Source organism: Amborella trichopoda, chromosome 3 (genome assembly GCF_054954075.1).
Source record: "Amborella trichopoda isolate Santa Cruz 75 chromosome 3, AtrichopodaSantaCruz75HAP2 v2.0, whole genome shotgun sequence".
Lineage (NCBI taxonomy): Eukaryota > Viridiplantae > Streptophyta > Magnoliopsida > Amborellales > Amborellaceae > Amborella > Amborella trichopoda.
In genome coordinates this window covers 5645564-5673338 of record NC_142338.1, presented here as the reverse complement: position 1 = coordinate 5673338, position 27775 = coordinate 5645564, and the positions used below count along the sequence as shown (strand labels likewise).

General features: G+C 34.8%; 1 protein-coding gene across 19 annotated transcripts; it reads right to left on the bottom strand.

Moving 5' to 3' along the window:
- Position 1: 1 nt before the first annotated feature.
- On the bottom strand, positions 2 to 21864 carry LOC18439944 (uncharacterized). Of its 19 annotated transcripts, none has more exons than XM_020670626.2 (7): positions 21423 to 21864; positions 16792 to 16891; positions 12907 to 13420; positions 3619 to 3962; positions 3489 to 3551; positions 1011 to 1483; positions 2 to 464 (listed from the first exon to the last, which is right to left on the bottom strand). In XM_020670626.2, exons 3-7 carry the CDS (start codon positions 13341 to 13343, stop codon positions 189 to 191), a joined length of 1593 nt encoding a protein of 530 aa, XP_020526285.1. In that variant the 5' UTR covers positions 13344 to 13420; positions 16792 to 16891; positions 21423 to 21864; the 3' UTR covers positions 2 to 188. The 19 variants fall into 19 exon arrangements, with proteins under 19 accessions (XP_020526285.1, XP_088719173.1, XP_088719176.1 ...); XM_088863047.1 differs by having other exon boundaries at positions 3619 to 3929; XM_088863050.1 differs by having other exon boundaries at positions 2 to 458; positions 3619 to 3929.
- Between the last annotated feature and the right edge of the window lie 5911 nt (positions 21865 to 27775).

The following is a 27775-nucleotide window of genomic DNA, read 5'->3' as shown; positions in this document are numbered from 1 at the left end:
GTTTTGGCAAATTAGAAAGGATCCGGAGGTTGTTGACCTTTCCTATATATTTGTGGGCAATCTTCCTACACGATCATTTCCAAAAACAAAAAAACAAAAAATCAAAAGAGTTACAAAAAAACCGAGTACCTTTATCAAGGGACCTTCATAACATATCCTCCACCTCCGATACTCATTTCAAGGGATTCTCAACAATTATTGCGAATGCCCTTGACATTCCAACCACGTGAGGCCCCACGACGTAGCGCACGCTTCCGCTTAGTCTTCAATGACTCAGACTCTGGCGTAAACCCATCGTCAGAAAGAGGAATTTCTGGGAGCCCCATTGCCGCAGTTTCTGATCCTCTCTCCTCTTCCTTCACCTCTTCTTCCTTGATCTCCTCTTCCCGGATTTTCCCAACGCTTGGCAAATCTTCCCCTAAAGCTGCCTGGTTTTCTATTAAAACTTCATCAAGCATCTGCAACTAAAGAGAAGGAAAGAAACAGAAACAGAGAATATGAGAATCATAAGAGGGAGAAAAAAAAAAGTGGGGTAAATGAAGCATAAAATTGGAAGCTATATGCCCAAATATCAATGGATGAAAATTGTGACACAGACTCAGAGTTCCACTTCCCATTTGAGCTTGCATTTTTCCAACTGAATTTCACCCAATTTTAGAAGAAATAAATTTAACGTAATTGACCGAAGATTGGGAATTTTCTCTTCACTTTTTGCCATTTCTCTTAGCAAATGGGGAATGCCTAGGCTTGCCTTCAGCCAACCTCATGGGAAATAAGGTTGAACTTTTATCCATTTTTCAAAATCATAGGAGTGTAATGGACTAAGAAAGTCAGTACCAATGAGCAATGGTAGATGGAGATGGCGACTGGCCCACCATTGAGTGACCTGTTCTGGTGGGTACCATTCTCGTTCCATCACCATACACTTCCTATGATTTTGGTTTTGCATGGTCCATTGATCATAGGATATACCAGAAGCAAAATGCAACTACAAAGATGAAGTAACTTACATCTTCACAAGCATCTCCAATATGAGGTGGATCAAATGGGACATCGGCATCAGAATAAATGCCGAAGAAATCAGGTATCCCTGAGTCCATATAACTTCCTGAGACCCCACTTCCTGAGACCCCACTTCCTGAAATGCCCAAATCAACCCTACCAAAGTCCAAGATATCATGGCATGGATTATACAACCCAACGATAGGAGGATCTGAATCTCCATTAACTGGCGAGACTTGGGGGCTCTGAGCTGTGCTAGCCTGCCTATCAATTGAATTCTCCATTGAGGAGAACTTATCGACATTCTTCAACATCACCTTATTTAGCTGACCCTTGAGCTTGAGTATACGAGATTGCAGGCCCTCTAGTCTCCATAGTAATTGCTCCGGTGAGGTTTCCATACTCCCCATTTCGGATGCCACCCATACATGACTAGCCCCAAAACCATCCACTCGAATATTCCTTTGCTCTTCAGTGAGGACTACAATACAGTGAATTATAATGCGTACAAGAGAGAACCCATATCATCTTTTTATACTCGTAAGAAAGCATATTTTTCACATCATCTAAGAGTGTTTTTTGTGTGGACTTTCAATGGTGAGCTTTGATACTGAACTCTACATTTTATGAGCAACACCACCCACACATGAGCTGCAAAACAATTTTTAGTAGGAGAATATTTACCATTTCTAAGAACAATGAGAAAAATACCTTATATAGTAAGGGCTCATGTTCAGCATGTAAAGATGTCTTATATACATGTAACCCTCAAAAAAAGAAAAGATATCCAATGTAGGGAAAGGTTTCTATACTTTCCCTACAGCATAGAAGATTTATGCTTCCCCTACCATCCAGCTGTCCAATTTTGATCAAGAGAGTCACTCACCGTTTGATCTTAGATCCGACGTGGCAAAGTATTTTATTTTTATTTTTTTTATACAAATTGTATGAATATGAAATTTGGTACGTGCCATATTCTCATTGGGGTGCACCTATAAAAAATATTTTTTTGATAAAATATAATGGCCAAAATACCCCTTGAAATTTCCAGGGGTATTTTGGTCATTTTATTTTATTGATAATATTTTTTTTATATTTTTCGGTAGTGCAAGTTTAATAGAGGATTGGATGTCCAAAATTTGATGTCAAAATAGTTTATAGAAAAAACTTAAGAATAAAATAGTGTAGAGACATGATATTGTGATTGGGGCAATTTTAGCCCTCCATTCAGAATAGACGGTTGGATAAGGGGAAGTATATAAGTTTTATGCTGTAGGGTAAGCATAGAAAGCTTGCCCTCCAATGTACAACGTTATTAGTACTATAATTATCCTAAAATTTGTTACATACTAAATGATTCCATAGAAAACCATGTTTCAAATACACAAATACAACTGCTAAGGACCTGCAGACAGTCAGCACATCCCATTAGGATCCATTCACAATTTAGAAGCATATATGGAAAATATGGGTGAAATTAATACCATCTAGTATAGTTAATGCATGTTAAAAACAACTGTGCTTTAATTTTGATTGGATATTTAAAAACAATTGTTGCAGAGCACATTTAGCTTCAAAGCAATTGAAGGAAAGATGCTATTTAACTAGCACTTATTGAAGTAAGTACTTGAGGAAATATTTGATCTTTTTAATAAATAGGGAAAAATTGCAGTGGGAGAAAATAAAGCATCGCAACAAATGGCCATAAACTTACTGTATAGGGGCAAATTTATCACTCTCAGCAAAAATTGGAGATGGTTGGAACAATTTTAATTTTGGGGATAATGGATAGAGAATAGGTTACAGATGAATAAAAGAGGGGAAACATTTAAGAAGAGAATATTATCAGTGTTCTTTAGTGAATACTTGACAAGAACAGCATGAGAAGCAGCAAAACGGATAACGAAATATGATTGGGAAAATATAACGAAGCATTTAATAAAGCTTTTAAAGATGTCTACGAATATTAAACAACTTTAGCAATGAAAAGTAACATAAATATAACAAAAAACTACCAGGAAGCCTTATGAGAAAATCACACATACCTTTCTAGCAAGCATGTAGTATAGACTCTAGTCCAACATATTTAACTTTCACAAAGAAACTACTCAACAACATCAAGTGTTTAAATTCCATTTTAAAGAAGGAAATTCACAAGACATTGCCCCAACCACAGATATTAGAACTGCAATACAAAGCTTACCCAAAGATAGGTACCTAAAATTTATTCAACCAAAAATTTAAGCTCTTTTATTCAATTTAGAAATTTTTGGTTGAATACAAAGCTTAACCAAAATTTAAGCTCTTTTATTATTTGCCCAAACAATCCTACTGAAGGAAATAAAAAAATTCTTCTTTTTTTTGGTTATCCAAAAATTTATTGGCCTGAAAATTTCTAGGAGAAGGAACTGGAGGAATGCTTCCTTCTTCATCAGCATACAAAATTATGATACACACGATAAAAGAGATAGAGAAGCCACTAATACCTGGCACACTATTACAGTCATCATCAACAGATACAGCATCTGCCTCTGGCTTTTTCCTCTTCTCTGCAAGACATTACTAATTCAAAATAATGGAAAATAAATGTGGGGGGGGTGAGAGAGAGAGCCCTACCATAGTAAGAGAATAATGGATGCAGAGCCATATAGTACTGCATATCAATGGTATCTTCAACTTTTTTCCTCCTCTGCCTTTTCTTCACTGGTAGTCTTGGATTGGGAGCTGAGAAAGGCAAGACCCTTGTAGAGGACGAATCTTGTGCAACCTGGCCAAACGTCAACCGTTTCCTTCTTTTGATTTCCAAAAGTAGCCGGTCATATTTTGATGCCTGGGACTGAAGCTCCTTTATCCGCAATTCTAACCAATGGCACCGCCACATGACAGGGTTGCGGTACTTTTTCCAATCAGCTGTCAATTTCTTCTTTCTAGAGAAAATTTGGCATTTTTTTAAGTCCTTTCTATAGAAATTAACACATTAATACAGATTCAGTTCTTTATGACAATCAATATGCTCAAGTAACCTGAATTCCAGACTGACTATGTACTTTGCTGTTATTTAAATGGAATTTAATTATTCATAAAAATAAATAAAAACGAAAAAGAAAAATAATCAACATATACGGTACATTCAACACCCATTGAATGGGCAAAATGTAGAAAACACCAAACATCATTTGCACTATACATAGTACAAGCACATAAACAAGCATGACGAGCGCCTGCATACCCACACCCACACATACATGGCTCTGCATACCATTATAGCATTTTGGGCTACAGACAGTTTGCTAGCACCTCCCTGACTGTTCACTGTCACCACACAGATGGTTGGTGAGTGTCATTCCTCCGCTCAGTGCATCAAAAAACATGACAGGCCTTGGACGGTAGAAAGACACAATCCCAACCATCATTGTTGATGTCTGATGGTCAATGAGATGCCCGAATACTAAGCATAGATTTGCCCCTAAACAAAAACACATACATACACACACACATGGGGGGAGAAACAGAGAGAGAGAGAGAGAGAGAGAGAGAGAGAGAGATGCCCACCATAAAAGAAAAATACACTTTTAATTTCCATCAATTTTGGCAGAAAAGTGGGGATACCACCGGCCACTAATGATTGTCGAACTTTAGCACAACTAAAAGATTTAAACAAGACCCAAGACCTTTTTTTAGAAGTATTTTTATTTATTGGAAGGAAAAACATAAGAATAGATAGACAATAAGAGAGAAATTCATAAGGGGAACAAAAGTTCCCTTGACACACTAAAATGTTCGCTAGCCCATCCATCAAAGCATTTCAGAAGACATTCACATGGATGCATAGAGTTTTGTAACTCATGCATCAGTTACTTCTTTTACGTTTTCAGAGGTAGGGAAATAGTGGCATAACAACAAAATAACTTAGATTAGAGGAATAGTTTTCCTAAAAAAATGCAACTATTGGGGTCCCTTGTGGGACTTAGTATGGTACTTATGTATCCCATGAAACTTCTTCTAAGCGTGATGCCATGGGTTGATTTCCAAAGTTGATTTTCTACGTAGTTTGACAAGATCTAGAATTACAGCTACTTAGGAGGTTATTTAAGAGCCTAGAAAGCCAATATCAATCTAAAGGTCCCATTCACTAAATTATCATGAAGTCAAAAAATTTTCCGTGTGATTTTATTCTACTGTGATCTTTCAAGAAAGCAGAGGTGACTGCCAAAGCCGACAGGGGTCCTAACTGGGGGGAGGGGGACCGGGAGAGCATATATATATATATATATATATATGGAAGACACTACGCAATGCCTATGGGAGAAAATGAACAGTATTTTCGCCCATAGGCGATTCACGGTCCGAAAAAATCGGGCGCCATGTGTTTTTCGATTGCCACAGACATAGCAACTCTGTGGCGATGGCAAAACAATGTAGCATTTCGCCTATAGGCGTTTTTAAGTTTTTCCTATATATATATATATATATATATATATATATATAACATGTGTGAGTGTGTTGTGTATGTGTGTGCATGGACTCGCATCAAATACTTGAAGTTCATCTTCTTTTTTCTTATCTTATGTATAAAGAGAGAGAGCATATGGGCCCGTGCTTGTGAGAGAGGTCTCACATCAAACCTTGGAGGACATGTTCATCTTTTTCTTCTTCTTATATGTGGGGAGAGAGAATATGAGCTCGTGAGCGAGGGGAGGGACCATCACATTGAACACTCGGAGGTCATCTTCTTTTATTTCCTATTATATGTAGAGAGAGCATATGGGCCCGTGAATGAGAGAGAGAGAAGGGCCTTAACTATATGTATAAGCCTTAACTATTTTTTTTTATTCTCTTAAGGGGACTTATATTTTTCTTTGTTTCTTTCTTTTTTTCTTTTTTAGAAGGGATGGCGCCAGGCATATATATGGCTTTGGGGGGCCCTTTTTCCCCCTTTTTAGGGAGGAAAAAGTATTTTTTTTACCTTGGTCAATGGCAGTTTTCTTCCCTCGGCCAAGTTGCATCCTAGCGCCACCTAGAAGCACGCCCGTCTAGGGGACCCCCGTAGGGCACACCTGGACATTTTTAAAACGTGGCTGGCTAGGCGGCCAAAATTTTCAACAATGTTAGTAACACGTCTGTTTTGCTCGTGTACGGAGATGTCACCTCAGCAATATTTAGGCCGTGAACACCTCAACCTCGTTTAGTATTCCCCAAGAAGGAACCCACAAATCTCGATACCGTCTCTTGAAACTCTAAAATGTTGCGACCACAAACTACAAGGCAATACCATGGTCCATTGTGCTCTAGTATTTGGTATTCAAAGTTACATCCATTGTCCCCAATGACAAATGGTTGGATTAGCTTACATAGGTAAAATCCATGTGGGCTCCACTGAAGTTAGTATTCGAACATCACTAGCAGTAACAGACAGTGGACATAGATTGGAATAACATATATCACAATCCATTGCTCCATTGGTCCACAGAACACTTCCACCTTCCAGAGTTTCTCCATCCTTTTCCTAGTATCTTTCCAAGCCCAGCAGCAATCTCAGCCACCTAGCCAAATTCTCGTCACTTGACACACATCTTATACATGACCTCCCTCAAGGCCAAACTCCTAATTGTTTGACTTCTGAATCCTTCAAAGATACAGCAGAGATCCCTCAACAAGTCGCCCACTCATAATATCCAAAATCGGTCCTAATATCCAAAAGTGCATATATCAACTATAAAAAAAATAAATACTCTCTTCTTAACCTTAGCCGGCACCAATTAATTGGGAAATGGCTATGATGATGATGATGACTCTCTCCTTAACCTAGTTACCTCGTCCCACTTAACAAAACATATTTTCTCAACAACTCCAGGGAGAATTCCTTTAAATCATATCAATTTCTTTTTTTTCAATAAAACCTGCATCTAATTCTTTCTTTATTTGTTTGTTTTCTTTTTTAGCCCTCATTATGTAAGGTAATTTTTTTAGAAGCTGATGACAGCATATACATTTGATAAGGAAATTATGTAAAGTGATGTTTTTTATTCAAATCAAATCAGCACCATTTTAGCATTTCTTCCTTTGTTTTTTGCACTTTATTAATAAGGAAGTCCCCCAACTCTCCATGGCCAATCCCAAAGCCGTTCATGCCGGTCCTAGGTCGGGATAAAGGAGGGGTTGTTTTAGGTAGGCAGCCAGCGTAAAACTTTGACACATCTTTTCGTGAATTTTGAACCTATATTAGAGGGTTATGTCAAGGCATTCTCTGTAAGCGATGCGCTGTATCAGCACCTGGGTACAGTGAGAAATGAGCCAGGGTTAGCTAGGGCGTTCCCTGGAAGCGACGCACCACAAGGACACTCGGTTGCGGCAATAAATAGGTAAGGGTTCCCATACTATTTTGGACGAGCACAGGTAAAGAAGCTAGTCCAAGAGAATGGGATTTGTCTAACCACATGGAATGTAGGAACTTTACAAGTAAGAGTATGGAGTTAGTGGATAATATGAGTCGAATGAGAGTTAACATAACTTTCTTACAAGAAACTAAGTGAAAATGGGTAAAAGCTAAGGAAATTGATGGATACAAACTTTGGTATATATGAAAACATATCAATAGAAATGGCATAGGCATAATAGTAAATAAAGATTTAAAGGATAAAGTAGTTGATGTAAAGAGGGTAGGTGATAGGCTCCCATTAATTAAACTTGTGTTAAGGGAGGAGATAATTAATGTAATTAGTTCTTATGCGCCAAAGGAAGGATAAGAGGATAAAATGAAGAGACAATTCTAGGAGGACATGGATGGACTAGTCCAAGGAATATCAAATGTGGAAAAAAGATTTTTTTAATAGGGAACTTAAATGGTCATGTAGGAAAAGATAATAGAGAATACGAAAGAGTACATGGAGGATATAATTTTGGGGAAAGAAGCACAATGAGTGATGTTATTCTAGATTTTGTTATTGATGACGACCTAGCAATGGCAAACACCTACTTTAAAAAGTGCAATGAACATTCAATAAATTTTAAAAATGGTTCATATGAAAGCCACATAGGCTTCTTTCTAGTAAAGAAAGCAAATTGACCATCATGTAAAGATTGCAAGGTTTATCCGAGGAGAGAGTTTGACCAAGCAACATAGGCTCATGGATATGGATGTCTCTACGAAGAGATGGAAGAGGAGTGAAATTAATAGGTGTCTAAAAACTAGGCTGTGGAATTTAAAAAGGGAAAAAATAGACTTATTTAGAAATAAATTTGTAAAAGAAAGAAAATGAAATTCTGAGCACGAAGTTAGTGTTATGTGGAACGAGATGGCTGATTGTATTAAGTAGCAAAAGAAGTTTTTGGAGAAAAGAAATTCCAATAAGGAAATTGGTGGTGGAGTGAAGAAGTTCAAAAAGCTATTAGCAAAAAAAAGATATGTTATAAAGCTTGGAATATAATAGAAACAATCAAAAACTTAGCAGAATATAAAAATACTGAGAAAGAAACTAAGAAACCTATGATGATTTATACAATAAATTGGGGACAACAAGATGAAAAGATGTTTTCAAACTAGCAAAAATGAGAGAGAGGAAGTGTAGGAATCTAGATCATATTAAATGAATTAAAAAGTGAGGATCATAGGTCTTCGTGAAGGATAACAAGGTCAACGAAAGGTGATGAATTTATTTTCAAAAAGTGTTAAATGATGAACACTAGGGGAGCACAGTGTTAGGAAGAACATTCAATACAAATGAGATCGGAGGTCATTGGTACATTCGCAGGATTAGGATATCAGACGTGAAAGAAGCTTTGAGAAAGATGAAGATAGGAAAGATTTTTGGACCAGATGGTATCCCGATAGAGGGTTCAAAGTGCATGGAAGATATTGGCATGTTCTAGCTCACCCAAGTTGTTAAACAAGATCTTGAGAACAAAGAAAACGTCAGATGAATGGAGAGAAAGTATTGAACTTCCTATTTACAAGAACAAAAAAGATATACAGAATCGAGGTATCAAAATTATGAGCCATACTATAAGTTGCGGAAGAAAGTAGCATGCAACAACTAAGACATGAAATGACTGTATCAGAAACTAAGTTCAGTTCTATGCCAGGAGGTAACAATTGAGGCGATTTCTTACTTAGACAACTGATTGAGAATTTTAAGGAGAATGGAAGAGACCTCCACATTGTCTTTATTGATTTAGAGAAAGCATACGAATACGATAGGGTACCTAGAGAGTTAATTTGGTGGTGGTTGAAAAAGAATGGAGTCCCTAGATATATGTACAAGAAAGCACTAAGCAGTGTGGACAATTAATTGAGAGACAAGTGATTTCTCAGTGACAATAGGCCTACATCAGGGGTCACCATTGAGCTCATATCTCTTTGTCTTACAGACGATTTAACTAGGCATCTAAAGGATGAGGTAGTGTGGTGTATGTTGGTTACAGATGACATAGTTTTGATTGATGAGACTAGAGACAGCGTCAACGCAAAGTTAGAACTTTGGATGACACTCTAGAATCCAAAGGTTTTAGAATTAGCCAGATTGAGAATATATGAAATACAAGTTTAGTAATAATAGGAGTAGAAACAAGTTAGTATTTCTTTTGGCTAAAAAATATCAAAAAGAGATTATTGATATCTTGCTTCGATAATGCAGGAGAATGGAGAGACTGAGGAAGGGGTCATGCATAGAAGTATAGTTGTGTGGGCAAAGTGGCGATGTGCATCCAGGGTTTCATGTGATCATTGCATTCCAATTAAACTAAACAGGAAGTTCTATAGGATGGCTGTACGACCAGTCATGCTTTATGGGACGGAATGTTGGGCGATCGAAAAAAATATATCCATAAGATGAGTGTAGATGAGATGAGTATGTTGAGATGGATGAGTAGCAAGACAAGAAAGGATAAAATTTGGAATGAATGCATCAAAAGGAACTTAGGGGTAGCTCCAATAGACGATAAGATAAAGGGGAGTAAACTTAGGTGGGATGGCCATGGATAGCGTAGACCTAATACAACACCGGCTAAGAGGGGCGATTTAGTTCAAGTAGAAAGCTCTAAGAGGGCAAGAGGAAGCCCCCCAAAGGACATATGGATGGAAATAGTAAGAAGAGATATGGTGACTTATTGTCTGACTAAGAGTATGACACTTTGATAGAGCAAAACGATAGAATCTGATTCGTGTAGCCAACCCTAAATAGTTGGAATAAGGCTCAGATGGTAATGATGATTAATAAGTAAATCCCTCCCTTGCATTTATCCTAAAAATTTCATATTTTTTAGCTTGACTTTCAAAATAATGCCCTTTGTAACACAACCTTCAACTAAAAGCTTGTTCTCAGTTCGCAACCAAAACAGTATTCCATTAATTGCAAATAAGTAGCCTACTACTACCACACAGCGCAAAACCTTCAATGAAGCCCATCAGACAACCTCTCCTAAAATCTTAAGAAGTCAATTTTGTGATTAAGTCACAAGGTGAATAAAGATGAGATAGGTTTCCCTAAGAATGGAATTGTCAATATACAATCGTAATCCATCCATCCAATCCCCCAACGTACAACCCCATTCTCCTATCTTATAAACATCCAAATCCAAAACAATATATTAAAAGGTGGCCTCATGCCTGTCTTAGCACCTTGAGGCTTAGCCCTAGGTAGGTTTTATGGTTTTCTATGGCTAACATCCTATGGAATCTTGTATGGTTTATTAAGAAAGGGGTGTAAACATTCAAAATTGATTTAACTTGTCCCTTCTAGTATTCGATGGCCAGAAAATGACTAAGGACATTTTTGTCATCAAAAAGAGTATTGTTGATCCTTTTTACTAAAAGACAAGGGTAACTATGGACTGAAATTCTAGGTACTCTATTATTATAAATTCCTTTGCCTTTTAGTAAAAATTTCGTAAATGTCCTTGAAATGACAAAAGATTGTTTGCCTTTTAGTGAAAATATCAATAATACCTACTCGCTAACCAAAATGCCCCCACGTTACAATAATGAAATGAAAAAGGGGAACTAAAGTAGCCATGGTGCCGCCTAGGGGCACCTTCTGCCATTTTAAACACCAATCCCTAAGATCATGCAATTTCTTTTTTCTTTTCTTTGTAGTCCTTTCTTGATAAGTTTTTATCCTGCTCCTTTCTAGAATGCAACTCAGGAATATTCCCAACATTCATAATCTATGGAATCCAACAACTCATGAGCTAACAAAGCCATAAAAAAAAAATTGAGAAAAAACAATTCTAAAGCTATGATATCATTATTTTGAGGTTAATCATTATTTTGTTTGTGAAAGGATACTTAAGCTATGATATCAAATGCAGCCACATAGCATGCAATGCGTCATGCGGCCTTTGGGCGCATTGCCTCCACCTGCATACGCAGGAATTTACAACATGCCTGCATATGTGGCCCATCAACCGCTTATGCAACGCATCGCATAAGGGGCAATGCACCCACATATCTGCCCCTGCTTGCGGGCAAAAAATTTATCCACAAGCAGGGGCAAATTTGTAATCCCCCAAACCAAATAAAAAATCCTTGAACCATAATTCCATGGTTCTAAGGGAGAGGTTCTTGAAGCGCATGATTATGGACCCAATTATATTGAATGAACCCAAGGGAATGAGTGGATAGTAAAGCCACGATCAGAGTAGACGTTCGAGTGTGAGGACCTTACTTGGTTGGATGTCGAGCAAGCTATTAGGGCTGGAGAAGAAGCAAGGCTTAGCACTAGATCACAAAGAGAGTTAGACCCACATCAACATCATTTCCAAAGATTGAGGAGGAGGAGGCTGACTCCAAGGAGACAAAGGAGGAAGTGTATGTGGCGGAGAGTGATGATACTGACGATGACAACTCTTCAACTTGGGGTTTGGATGGGAGTAATACATGTGATGGATCTTCATATGACTTATCTGATTTAAGACTTGAGAGTTGAGTGTTGGCTTATCGACTCATTAATATGTTATGAACTTTTTTTGGTCTTGAAAGTTATGTTTAAGTTGTGGTCATGAACTTGTGATTGTGAAGTATTTTTGGCCTTTGGATGTTATATTAAGTTGTTAAATGTCATTAATATTAGGACGGAAAGGATTACTTTTACGCATAAGACAACAAACTCTATTACTCTTTGTCAGACTATCAGGCTATCAGGTGACTCGGATAATTGACGTATTAGATAGAAGTAGTAAATTACAATTTCTACTATCACAAATATCACGCGTTTGTGTTTTTCTATACATTCTTATATTTTAGAGTTTCTAAAGTGTTTTTAATTTATTGACGCATGTGATGCACCTACCACGAGACCACATCAAGCCGCGTCCCGCATCGAACCTCGATTGTATCGAGTCCACATCTCACATTTGATAACATAAGTTCTTAAACTATGTATAATCTCTTGTTTGTTTGAACCGAAATGCAATTTTGTTCAAAATAACAATGAAAAACAGATTGCCACTTGCAATTTTTGAACATTCCATTGGTGGATGGGGCCCTAGACTTTGTAATATTCTATGAAATATTCCTTCTTCTTTTTTTCTTTTGGTGATAAGTTACTTGTATATGGTAGTATATAGTATATGGTATTACATGTCATGGTAGATAGAAGCATTTTGATTACCCATCATTCATGAATAAAAAAATTCCATAATTTTGCACTAACATAATTTGTTCCATTTGAACTTGTTTATATGTAGTGATCTAAGATTAACAAAGTGGTAATCCATTATAAAAGAATTGTCCCTCGGTATAACCGCATGAACAAGAAATTCAACAATTAATTTCCTCTTCAATTAGCACAGAATAATTAATATTGCCAAAAAAATGAAAAAGTAATAGAACACATCCCTAATAAGTTAAATAATTTCTCGAAGGAAGACAAATCAAATCAAAAAATAAATAGTACAACAAAGACATACCTCAATCTTAGTCCTCCATTGAACTCATCAATAACATTTGCAAACCCATTTTCACCATGAAACCGAGACTCCACCTCCTGATCACTTGCTATTCTCTTGCAATCATCATCTAAGCTTGACAAAGTGTCCCCAAATGAACTGGAACACTCAGTGGTTTCCTCAGCAAGAGACCATCTAACATCCCCATTATCCTCATTCCCTTCAATGTCAATGATCGTATCACACCCCATGTCCTTGTTCATTTCATCTTGATCTGAGGTGTCATTGATACTCAAATTAGTCTCCCTTGATTGCTTTGTGCATTCTAAATTTTCCTCACATGGTATTTTAGGTGCAGCAGAATTTAGAATTTCACAAGCCTTTGCTCCCTCTAAACCAATCGAGTTTTCGACCATGCTTTCTTGCTCTACACCGGTTATCATTTGAGCAGGAGCCATATGGAGAAGGTAAAAGCTATAAGTGTTCCAGAAAGGAAAGGTGAGAGTATATGGGCTCCTTTCCCTCTCTATACCACCTATCATGAGAAACCAGTTACCCAAGTTTTCGTTATGATTCCTTAGTTGTTTTCAATGTTTTACATAGCGAGTTAATTCCAACACTTATATAAATTATCAAAAAAAATTCCAGCACTTGTAAAACAGGTAATGAGATGCATGCTTTCCACTTTTCAGTGCCTGATTAGCAAGCGGTATCACTTCGTGCATGACAAAACTATGTTCGAAAGATAATAATTGGGCGAAAAAACACATCATCCTAAAAAAAGCAACTAAAAACATTTTCAAAAAAGTTGCCAGGAATAAGTTTCATTTAAAAATTCTAATTTTTCAATAAATACTTTGTGTGAAAATTGAGAGAAGTTCGTATGACTAAGAAAAAAGAGATTTCGTCTTTTAACCATCCAGACTCGTCTTCATACAAAGCATAAGACCATATGCACCTCAAGCTATGATAAAGAAACCCTAATTTCAGTTATTCAGCTTATCAATACTATCATAACCATTATAAGAAACATTAAAGAAGCCGTAATGAAAAGGCCATACTCCATCTTGCTGAAATGGGAAGAAACCAAGCACGAAGACAATAGCAAATGAACATGGATTGCAATTCTCAATTTACTATTAAGGAAGAAAGAGGCATAAAATGAAGATCCATAAAAAGAAGTAACAATCATTTTCAAGTTGTATAAGATTACCAAGTAATAAGAGTAGAGACGATGAAGTAGTTAAGATGGAAGGTCAGGAAGTACAAAAAAGACCGCACTTTCGATATCTTGAGTCGATAATCCAGGAAAATAGAGAGATCGAGGAAGATGTCGCACACAAAATTAGAGCAAGGCGGGCGAAGTGGAGATGTGCAACGGAAATTTTATGTGATCGTCGCATACCAATGAAGCTGAAGGGCAAGTTTTATAGGACAGCAGTAAGACCGGCTTTGCTCTATGGGGCAGAATGTTGGGCGGACAAAAAACAATAGACCCATAGAATTAGTATAACAAAGATAAGGATGTTGAGATGGATGAGTGGCAAGACAAGAAAGGATAGAATTCAAAATGAATCTATTTTAGAGAATTTAGGCGTGGCACCAATAGGCGATAAAATGAGAGATAGCAGACTTAGGAGGGCTAGCCATGAGCGACGCCAACCAATTACAGCACCTGTTAGGAGATGCGAGTTAGTTCAAGTGGAAGGACTGAAAAGGACAAGAGGTTGGCTCAAAAGAACATGGTTGGAAGTAGTCCGAAAAGATTTGGGGACTTATGGCCTCACTGATAATATGGTCTTTAATAGAGTAGAATGGAGAACCAAGATTCATGTACCCGACCTTAATTAATTAGGAAAAGGCTATGGTGATGCTGATGATGATGATAAGATTACCAAATACTCAATCAAATGGTTTGTACTAATATAGATGAATTTAATTACTCTTTTGTAATTTTCTTTCTCTTGTATTAAGTGCTTAGATGCACAAGAAAAGCCACAAACTATTACTATGCCTTACTAAAATGAAAAAAACAGCATACAATGGTAAGTTTTGAAGCTTTGTAAATCAATAGTGCCTGAAAGAAGAAACTCTAAAAAATGATGTGAAAGGAGTAAACCCTAAGAATGGAGAGAAAGCCATGCAAAAAAACCTAAGCAAAAGAAAGGTTCATAAAAATCCTATATATTTCGTGAAATTATTAAATAACCTCATAGTTTTTATTCTTTTTTCTCAAGTCCCTTTTATCATCAGATTTTAGTTTTTCCAAAATAACTACACGTTGGCACTTAAGTATCCAACCTAAAATTTTTTAGCAAAGAGTGAGTTTGCATTTGAAGTGTCGCCCCCAAATTTTTAAGTAAAAACATGGATTCACACTTGAAGCCACACTTTTTTTAAGTTAAAGACATGGGCTCGATATTTTAAGTCCCCGTCCCACTTTTTTTAAAGTAAAATATACATAAACTGCTTTTGTAGGACAATACTGCGTACTTGCTCCCTCAAGATAAAAGGCTACTTGGCAGGATTTTTGGGATCCACCAAAAAATAACCCGGCGACTATTTAAAACAAATAAGAAAATTGGATTTAGTTAGTAAACACTTAGATTATCCAAAATTTGGATGCTCTCTGCTCAATCTTAGGGCTTTATATTTTAAGGGACATAGAGAGTGTACTATTTAAAAAAAAAAATCTTCTGAGGTTTGTAGCTAGTTTAAAAACGTTACATATGCAAAATTTGAGGGCCTAAAAATGCACCTAGATTGGGTTTTAGTCAAGGGAGCAAATGTGTGGTATGCTCCCATAGAAGCATAGGCATGCTTTAATTTTAAAAAAGTGGATTTGGCGCTTCAAGAGTTGAACCCATGTTTTTTCTTTAAAAAAGCAGGTTCGGCACTTCGTGCTTTTACTTCTAAAATGTGGGTTCATTAGGTTCATTGCTGCCGACCTCATTTTGCTGAAAGAATTTGGTTTGGCACTGCATGTGCCAAACTGTCAAAAAAATACAATTCTGAGGGAAAAAATGACTTGAGCATAAAAAGTAAAAACTATCAGACTATTTTTTAATTCCAAAAACATATAGGATTTTTATGTAAATTTGCATAAAAATAACGAAAAATCAAAAGCCAACAACAAATTTAGAGAGATTAAAATAAAAGTTAATAGTGCAGTACCAATAAAGAGCTCAAAAAAATGGGGTATTTCAATTAATCCTAGAGAAAAAATTTCCACATTCGGACCAAATTCCAATGAATTGGTTAAAGATATAAAATAAGCAAAGATTTAATCTAAGTTATGAAAAAGAGATAGCCTCATTCAATGCCCTAAACTTCCATTTTAGTCTCTAGGGTTTTCTTACCAATTCAAACCTTATCACAATGAATCAATAGACCTCTAGTGATGTCAAAAATACATAACAATGTTACCTTTTAATAACAAGTAAATATAGGCAACCAATTGTAGAGAACTTCAAAAGCTACATATAAACGAGAAAGAAATAGACTAAAATGAGCAATGTCAAACAAACTTAAACCCAGTATACGATCAAATTCTCACGACATCAACAGTAGTATTATGATAAAAAGGGTTTGGAGAACAACTCAGTTTTTAAGTCTCAGAGCTCTCAGCCCATAATTTAATCCAATCCGAAAATCAGAAAAATCTAGCATAGAGAGAAACATTACCCCAAAAAAAATGGTAGTCATGGATGTTATAAATCAGAAGGGAAATTCAAAACCAAAACCAAAAAACCAAATTGAGATAATTTGAATTATATTAACGAAACCAGATGATTGACTAATGGTATTCTGGTATCGACTCCACAAGAAGTTGATTGAAGAGAGACATCTGCAAATTTAACAACGTAACATGAATAATAAAAGAGAATACGCCCATAAGTAACCTACTTACGCAAAGCTTCACTAAAGAAAATGCCACAAATAATGGTGATAGGGCTCCTCCAATTGCCACAAATTGCTTGTTCACGGCTTTTCAGCTAACTGGATCCTGAAATGAGATGTCAATTATAGTCTAAGGAGACCTTCTACAGAGCAATAATAGAGACAGAGAGAGAGAGAGAGAGAATTTTGGGTTAGGGTTTCAAATTGAAAAAGGTATTTGGGTTTGGGTTTGGGTTTGGGTTTGGGTTTGGGTTTGGGGAGAGAGAGATAGGGTTACTGAACCACATAAGCCATGCTTCAAGAAGTGACAGACAGATAGGGAGGTATTGATGGGTTGAAAAATGACTTTGTTGGCAAATAGGGGAAACCATGGCCTGTTTGATAATTGAGAAAGCCAATTTCCTGAAGAATTTCTAAGAAACTGGGAGCCTAAAAAAAAGGTAGAAGTAGAAAACTATGACCTGAGAGCTTGAATTTTGAAACCTAATTTGGTAATCTATTTGTGAAAACAGGGGAAATCTGCTGCTGGCAATTTCCCCTGATTACTAATCTGGAAATTTAAAAACTGCTGATTAAACCTTTAACTACAAAACTCATTGATTAGAGGTTGCAATTTATCATTTGATTGAGGTTTTCTAGTTATAGCCCATCCATGTCATTATGTACAAAATGGATAGTTCAGATGGTGAGTTGTTGATTTTCTCTCCCTCTACCACTCCATGTCCCTTTCATTTTCATAGCATATTAAAACAACATCAAATTCAGCACTCTATTGTCAATTCACAATAGAAGGAGCATCAATATTAATGCATGCTTGCAGTCACACTTGCCTTCATAAAAAAACAGTCAACATATGACAGTTAAATATGAATCATTTGTAAGCATTTAAGTGTATCATAAATTCCCATGTTAATTGTGGTTTGACAAGTTCTCGTTGTCGGCTTTCGGGTATTTAAATATGTTTTTCAGCTGTAATCCTCACCATATAGTCATCATTATAAGAGGTTGCATCATATAATGGCTTTCAACATAGAGATCCTAATGACGGAGAGGGTTTTCAACATAGTTTGGGCTTTTTAACTCTTTATCTTACAGAGTTTGGGTTTTGATGTCCAAAGACTAGTTTTCTCCTTCTTTTATGACTTTATTTTAGTGTGCCACGCACCCTAATCTTCACAATTGAATCAGTTAATTTGAACATGTAAAATGCATGTCACACCAAAAGAGGAGAAAGTACTCACAATTGGAGGGCAAATCTATCTTCCTCTCCCTCTCCCTCTCCCTCTCAACAACAAACATCAGACATACATTACAAATAATCTCCCATCATCCAGGTAAAATGAAGAAATCATTTAAACTAATAAAAGACCATTGGGAAGGGAGTAAAACCATACAAATTGCTAACCCAAGTGTTTATTCAAGTAAAACCAACTAAATAATCCAAGATAAGTTTGCCCACAAGTAACAAATTAAGTAAAATCATGATTAGATGAGTTTTCCTACCAGTTTCGATGGATCGAGAAGTATCTATACACAGAGGAACTAAACCCAAATGACACAGAGGAATTGAACCCAAGCACGTGATGACCATAAATTAAACTTAAATATTAGTGAATATAAAAACTTAATGAATTTACTAATTTACTGATAACTATACACAAAAACAAAGTAAATATCGTTGAATTTACTGATTTACTTATAATTAGTGACAAATATCACTAATTTTTTTGCGATAAATATCATATTTTACATTTTCATCATGGGGAATGCAAGGCATACTCGATTGTTCAGTTGTTTCAACCCTACAATAGCTTTTATACAAAAATATGCAAAAAAAAAAAAAAATTTACATGGAAATAAGGTCCAATGTTAGAAGGAGATGGCTCGCGGCAAAAATAGGCCTAATCTTGAAGAGAGAGAGAGAGAGAGAAGGACTAGGGCTTCGATAGAGAGAGAGAGAGGGTGGGGTTCCAGGGAGGGAAGAGGAAGGGGGCTCGAGCCAAGGTTTGATAAAAAGGAAGTAGAGAGAGGCTTAAGGCGGGTCACTGAGAACAAAGCTGGGGGCCACAAAGAGGGGGAGATGAAGAAAATGCGAAACTTCCTCCTGTTTTGGCAGTTGTAATGAGTAAAGAGAGAGCTTTTCTTTGGCTTTACATGGAGAGGATTTTGTTCGATCACAGTTGGTCATCCCCTAAAGTCAAAGATGTTTTACTCCTGCCGGAGTAGAATATCCATTTACTCTCTCAAGTAAAATTCTATTTAGAAATAATTTTAGGATTTCAAAATTTGGGATATAATTCATCAACCTATAGATTAACCGATAGATTAACCTCAAATTATAATTTTTTAATTATAGCCTCAAATTATAATCTCAAATTATAGCCTCAAGATTGAATAGAGACCATCCAAATTTTAGATGGTGAGATTTAAGTGTTAGAAAACTCAAATTTTAAATTTTTTTTTTTTTTTTAATAACCATCTAATAATCTCAAATTTTTATATTGAAAAATTTCTCCAAATTAGTTCTTCTGGCCGAATTAATAGAAGTAAACGAGTACGTATACTTCTACTCCCACGTACCATACTTCTACTCCCTTGGTTAGATAACTTGGGAGGATATTTTCAATTTGAAATTTTGGGAATTACTTAAAAATCACTAGATGGTTATTCTCAAAAGAAAATTTTAAAATTTGAGTGTATCCTAACACTTAGATCTCACCATCTAAAAATTTGATGATCTCCATTCAATCTTGAGACATTATTTTTTTAGCCGTACAAAAGGTTAGGAAACTTTTTTATTGAAGTTAATCTACAGGTTGAAGAAGTCACATCTCTAAATTCTTGAGTCTTAAAATTAATGCTAGGTGAAGTTTTACCTAAGGGAGTAAATAGACATTATACTCCTATTAGATTATAACATCTTTTGGAAAAATAAAAACTAACATTTTTTAATAGGAGAAGTTTGTATAAAGTGTCTTCCTTAAGGCAAATTTTAGATGTAGTTTTGGTAACGGAAAGCTTATGATGGTTTGAAATTTTATTTTCATCCTTAGTTATGAAGCATGAAACTTCAAAAATGGTATAGATGGTGGAGATATATAAATACTTGGAAATCCTGAAAACATATATAGATGATAAATTGTTACAAGATGCACTATTTTTAGGAAATCCAATTCTTTTTCCTTTATAATTGTACATCTTGAGGTCAAGATGATTGAATATGAGGGTTTCCCGAAGTTGGAACACTATCTTCTAATGGATTTTTGAGATGCACCTTACTTCAATAGTATAAGGTTGACACTTGACACCTTATATAATTTCTTTACTTTTTTATATAAGTTAGGTTTGTGCATAAGGTGTACCTCTAAATTTTAGATAGAGATGGAGTTCTAGTGTTGAAAATTTATTATCGCGTGAAAATATATTCTTATTCTTAATTCTAAAATTAAAATTTCAAAGATAGAACCAATCGAGTAAAGCTATAAACACTTGAAAATCTTAAAAATAGACAGTCCAACTAATTTGTAACAAGATATATTGTTTTTAGGATTTGAAATACCTTTTTCTCAATATTGATACATCTTGAGGTCGAGACGTTCAACTTGGAGGGCTTTCCAACATTAGAACCCTCTCTTCTAGAGGATTTTTTTAGGTGAACCTTACTTCAATAGTGTAAGTTTGATACCTTTTATAAATATAGGATTGTATACTATGAGGCTATTTATCTTTCTTACAAGGAGGTCACAATTACTCATTTCCATTAGATGTCAAATTGGATGGCTTGGGGTGTATCACAAACTCCAAAACAATTGTTTGAACTTTGAGTTTAGTTAATTACATGTTCACAATCATCCAGTTTGAAATCTAAAGGACAAAAATGATTTTAAAAGTAAATGGTCTCTTTGTATACTTTTCCTTTAAATATATACTTATATGGAAAACATACAACGAGCTTCTCTTGAACATAGTTAGCAAATTGCCGTAAAATCTGCGTTTTTATGGAAACAGTTTTAAACGGCGACTTTTTTAAAAGGTCAGGAAAAAGACGCCTAGTTTTCTTAAAAATTGTTTAAAACGCGATTTTTTCATGATACGATTTAAATCCGGCCAAAAAAATTGCGTCTTTTTTTACCTATAATTCGTTTTTGAAATATATTTTTTTTTCCTGTTTTGTGTATTGCAGCCATTGCTACTTTGATGCTTTTGAAAAAAAAAAAAACATATTTCAAAAAAAAAAACCTAAAATATAAATTTTTATCCCCACTATGTTCTTCAAAGCCACAGTTGCAGATTGAAGGTGAATTTTTTTTCCCTTTTTTTAAAAAACTGAAACAAATAGATGCAGATTTCAGTGTTATTATGGAAAATGATTGTGTAAATGAAATACTGTTTATAGCAAATCATTTTGTAAAGTAAATAACTGTGTAAAGAAAATCATATACATGCAGATTTCTGTGATTATTTATGATCATTGTTTATATGAAAATACTGTTTATGGCACAAACTAGAGCTCAAAACATAATATTTTACTGATGAATGAGAAGCAGAGAGTGTGACTACAGGACCAAGTAATCAATATTTTGATGTCGATCATGTGATAACAAAGATAAACAACATAGTGTAAATTGTAAACTTACAGGAGAAAGCAATTGTATATATAAGATTAGTTCCCCAAACCTAATCCTTCAGCTCTGCTTGCTGTTTCCCCAAAAAAATGGAAAACCCTCTTCCTTTTCTCTCTCTAAAAATCCGTTAAGGCCCCTTGACAAATCAGTATAGTTAGGGCTTTCTCTCAAACAACATCCCAAATCAGAGAGAAAAGCCCCCTTCAAACTATCCCAAATCAACATCCCATCTTCCTTTTCTCTTTTAAAAATCAGTAGGGTCTCTTCCATTAGGGTTTGTGAAGCCCATAACCTCTTCCTTCTTCCTTCTTCCTTCTTCGCTCTCTAAAAACCCTCGCTATGAGCCCAGCCCCATTTTCTTCTCTGCCTTCTTCCTCCGCCTCTCTCTAAACAGTAACCTTCTCTCTCTCCTCCTTCTTCCTCCTCTCTCGGAACCGTAAACACTGTGAAACCCAAATTTCTACGGGCCTCTTTTCATTAAAGAAATTCATGAAACTTTGATCATAGTTACGGTGTGACCACAGTCACCATACTGTAGTTCAATCCTTGTAACGAAAAAACAAAAATCGTATATTTTTTTTTTATACCTACCAAATAAGAGTGATGTTTAAGTATTTAATGAATAAATTTATATAGTATATTTATCACCATTCTATAGTTAAAATATTTAATGAATAAATTTATATAGTATATTTGTTTTTTGCATGTAATGGATAGATTTATATAGTACAATTCTTTTTTGTATATACTAGTTTATTATGTATTTAATATTAGATGATTTCAGAGTCACGAGGTATCTAAACTAATTAATTTAATTATATTAGTCTAATAAAGTTTTTATAGATGAATTAGTTATTGATATCGTTGACATAATTTTTATTTTTTAGAATTTCAAAATTTCTAATATTATAAATTTGTTCGATTTTTTTACTCCGATTTTTTTAGCTTAATCCGATATATTAATGATATTTTTATATGAAGTATTTTTATCGATCCGTATTTTTTACTAGATTTTTTTATTCAACTTTTTTAAATAAAAATTATTTGTTTTTAATTTTATTGTGAGTCGATTTATTCATAGTCCCCAATTTGCTAACTAAGCTCTCGAATCATTTTCAATAGACACTAATAATCAAGAAAATGTTTGCTTTATTGCGAGTAATTTTATAAGAGCAGTGACTCGTTAGTGACACTAGGTGCATCCATACATTTCATAAGTATATCTATGTCATCGTCTTCATGTAAGTTGTGTATACTCACTACAAACATAGAAAACCAACCCTATAGCTAAAGAGCATGTTCACTCACTTGAGGACCTCAAACTGTTTGGATGTAACCTCCTCAATCTAGAAACCAATTCTAAAAAGACAAAAATATATACACATTCTATATCGTCCTAAAAAGCATATTTTAAGTCTATATAAAAATATTTAATATTTAGGTACTTAGACATTTTTTAACATTAGTTATTTATAATTTTAAAGTGGATCCCATAATCTCATATCAAAAAAATATTCCTAAGTTATTTGCCATGGTAGTAAATATATAAAATATGCCCATGAGTAATATGTTACATATCGTCAAACGTATGACATGTTTGGTTAGGAAAAAATATTTTACATTGAAAACATTTCATCAGATGGTTAGGTGTGAGAATATTTTCACAAGTCAATTAGTGTGAAAAGATATACTAGGAATAATTTGTGTGAAAATATTTTCACATCTAACTAATTAAGTACACCGTTATAAAGCTTTTTCCCAACTAATTAACTTAAGTTCTATGTTTTAAATTATTAGCAATACACGCTAATCCAAAGATAATCGTGTGTCCCAATAAGGCTCGCAAGACATGTGCAATAACCTCTCAATACAAATGCAATAACTGCCGGGTTTATGTGGCCTTATGAGTGCATGTAAAATGAAATGATATAGTGGAATATGAACTCAGTGGGAGTGTGGTCCCTCGTGGACCATATTAAGCAAACGATGGTTTGCTGATACTGATCTGTGTTTAACGATCTAGGCCAGTCGGTTGGGAAAAACCCATGTTACCTAGGCATGAAGAACAAACCAATAAAGGTTTATGGGTTAGCCCTTGATGAGGTCGGAGAATATGCACAGATAAGTGAATTGAAAGACTGTGTGACCCTTGTGTGCGATGGTGGCCTACAGAGATAGAGGTCAAAATCTCATCCATGTACCATCACACGACATACATATCGATATATCGTTCGGGAAAGTCAGAAATCCACCTTTTAGGGTAAAGCGTATGCATTTGCGAGAGATACCTATATGCGCCAAAGAGCTGTGGTCGCATAAGGTCTTAGTGACCTTGACTTGTATCTAAGGGAGGATCTGTAATCCACAGACTGGGATTGCGATCCCTTAGTTCATCCACCAAATTTTGGTGACCCGCTAATGATCTTCTGCTTAGAGTGTGGGTCATGAGAAGCAATGGGTCTGTTCAATAAGGCAAGTTTGGGATGTAGTCCATTGTTGAAGGTGGAGTACCCATGATTGCAGATTAATTTTCTTAACCATATGGATCCATTTATCATCAAGTTAATTTAATTATGCTTGTTTTATGATAGAAATTATTTTAGACTTATTATTTGAATTTTTATGAGTCATTTGATATTTTATTTATAATTTTTTTGGACTTATAAAAATGAAGATATTGATTTTTCAAAATTATAAAATTCAAATAATGTTTTGGATTTTTTTTTTATATAATTTAAAATTAGATAAAATAACATGGAGGGGCCCATAGTGCACACCATGTGTCAAGTGGGTGGGGCTCACATGTGCCACACATGGGTGGCACGCCCTACCCAATGGATTCTTTCTTGGAGTTTAAGTTATTTCATGTTTTGATAATATTATGTTATGGCATGTGGTCAAATAAGATATAGAATATTTTGACCAAATATTGAAAGTGCATATTGACTTGATATATCTTTGGAATTTTTTGTGAAAGATTATGGAATGCATAATATTTTAATTAAGTTTAATTGATCTAATTTCTATTGATGGGAACATGGGTAAGGAAATGTGGATAATGGTTCATGCACCTTCCATAATGTTGATGGCTCATCTATAGAATTGATGGCCTACAAGTCACCCTTGATCGACAGTCTATATTTAATCTCACAAGAAGAGGCAAGTCAATGAAAACCCTAAGAAACCATAATCTTGTTCAAGCCTATAGAAAAGGGATCGTCTCTACCCAAAATCTCTATAAGTTATCTTTTTATCTCTCTCTTAAGAAAATGTCTCTCTCTCATGTTTGATCTCTCTTTCCCACATTGTAAAAGAACTCAAGGGTTTAGGTTATGGAGTTCTTCTCTCTTCTATCTCTCAAATATGGATTTATGGCTAAGGGTTTTAGGGTTTAGCAAAAAGATAATTCATCTAGTTCAAACTAGGTTGCTAAGAGAATTCACCTAGGGTTTGAGTTTGCGATCAAAAGGGTTCATGTTCCATTGGTGTGGCTTGGCCGAAATTTGCTTTTCTGGTTCGAGATTGAAGCTAGACCGTTGATCCCCCGCCATCGGATGGTGGTGACTCGGTATGGGGTGTAATAAGCCCGATTGAGGTAATCTCCTGCACTCTTCCTTTTGTTTCTTGCAATATTATATTTTATTCTCAAGCATAGTGCATAGTTGTTCTCATGACATCAAGTTGTTAAGATCTTGGTTTTATTGTTATGTTGATTTTATTTTGAAATTTATCTTATTATAATAAAGACCACATGTAAGTGATATTTTGCCAAAAAAAAAAGTGAAAAAAATAAAAAAATAAATGTATTCCCCTATAAAAAATCACATAGGCCTTTCTGATCACATAAGCCTCTCTTTCAATAACATTACGCAATGGTGCCTAGCATGCTTCTTGCAAGGAATAACATGTTAAGGTAACATGCTTCATGCACAACATGAAGCACCTCATGCTTTGGTTATGATTTCTTATTTCTCTTTTTTTGAAATAAATATAAAATTACTAATATTACGAGGAAGGACCTGGTTTCTTACAGGTTCGACCCGGTTTTACAGGTTTGCGGGTCTACACCATTCAATGTAATTAACCGGTATATATTGTATCTGATAATCAACATATAAAATTTTCAGTTTTAATTTACACATCTGCTTACACTAAACAGTACAGATGTTATGACCTTCTCAATAATATGTGTGGATCTTTTATGCAAAAGTAATCCTCCTATTATAAATACATACAATCCCATCTTTTCATGCTGGGGTATAAGACATTGAGGGGGTGTAAGATATTGTTTAAGAGGAAGGGTGCCCATTGTACTATAGAATATCGGAAGAGACTTTAGATCATCCGAAGAGACTTTTATACAAAGGGATAAGAGAATACTTTTGTAAAAATGAAAAGTTTGGTTTAGCTAATCATCTCTTTGTAAAAATCAAAGTTTGGCTTTGCATAATCTATCTATTTTCTTTGTAAAAATAAAGATTGCTTATGTTGTTTAACCGGTAATCCATTGAGAATATCTTGTATTCTCAGCATTTAGATAGTAAGATGGCATCATAAAAATGACATTAAACACCCAAATTATTTATATAGCAAGATGCCGCAACCAAATTATAAAGATGGCATCTAAAAAGGGAATGAAAAAAAGTTTGGTTTAGCTAATCATCTCTTTGTAAAAATCAAATGTTTGGTTTACGTAATCTATCTCTTTGTAAAAATCAAAAGCGTCTTTGTAAAAATAAAAAACGCTTATATTGTTTAACCGATAATCCATTGAGAATAAATACCTTGTATTCTCATTATTTAGATAGCAAGATGGCATGAAGCAACCAAGTTATAAACTATAAAGAAGGCATCAAGCAACCAAATTAATCAAATTATAAAGATGGCATCTAAAAAGAAAGAATAAAAGAAAGTTTGGTTTAGCTAATTATCTCTTTGTAAAAATCAAAAGTTTGATCGAGTAACCATCTCTTTGTAAAAATCAAAAGGGTCCTTGTAAAAATCAAAAGCGCCTATGTTGTTTGACCGATTATCCATTGAAAACACCTTATATTCTCTTTGTAAAAATCGAAATCGCATTGTTTGACCTATAATCCATTGAGAATACCTTGTATTCACTTGAGAATACCTTGTATCTTTTGTAAAAATCGAAAGGGTCTATGTTGTTGCACCCATGATCTTCTAGAATACCTTTTACATGGGGAAATTCTCACTTTAGAAACATGGATAAATTTTGTTGGGTGAGGTATCAGTTTTACATGGGGAAATTCTCATTTTTAATCATCTTTTACGTTAACCATCTTTTACATAATCGATGTGACGTTAATTTTAAACGTTGTTTTTTATATATATCATCCAATGGTTTAAAAAACGGATCGGTGACCCGAATCGGGCTTCTAAAAAACCGATCCGGATCGGCGAATTGGCGATCCGGAACGGGAATCGGTCAGAATAAAGCTTAAAAAAAATCCGAAAAAATTATTAAAATTCATTATAAATATTGTTTTTTAGGAATTCAATAAGAAATGAGGGTACTCCATTAAGAATTTTAATGTTTTTGAATGAATATTGATATGTTCTTTCCCTGCATGAACCGCCATTCAGCATTTAATTTACATCACACAAAAGGATAAACATATAATTATCATGGAATAAGTATATCAACATACATGGACTACAATAAAGCATAAAATTAGTAACATATGATCTAAAAATAAAATGATAGACGACGTTATTGTTCTTCTTGGTCACGCTGGTGCCATTGATTGAATTCGTTTAACAATTCATTGATTCGATCTAAAAACGAATCATCGATATTAACAGGCGTCTAACTATTCCCAAATCCCTGAGTGTTAGTGTTTTGTTGTGTTACCAATCTAAAATCCCCGAAGATTGTTCATCCTTCATGCTCACCTGCACTATCGTACTCATCCCTACACTGTTGCTGTTGGGACTCGATATGTTAATAATATGGCTGGGATAGGGTGGCCTCTGAATCATCATCTCTCTCATTTTCTCTTTGAATAATATGGATTAAAAAAAAAAAAAAAACAAATTTTCAAAAAAATCGATCATGGATTAAAAAAAAAAAATCACAAATTTTCAAAAAATTCTATCATGGATTACAAAAAAAAATTCGATCATGGAATAAAAAAAAAAAATCATAAATTTTCAAAAAATTCTATCATGGATTACAAAAAAAAATTCGATCATGGATTAAAAAAAAAAAATCACAAACTTTCAAAAAATTCAATCATGGATTACCAAAAATTCGATCATGGATTACATAAAATTCGATCATGGATTACATAAAATTCGATCATGGATTACAAAAAAAAACAAAAAAAAAAAACAAAAAATTCAAT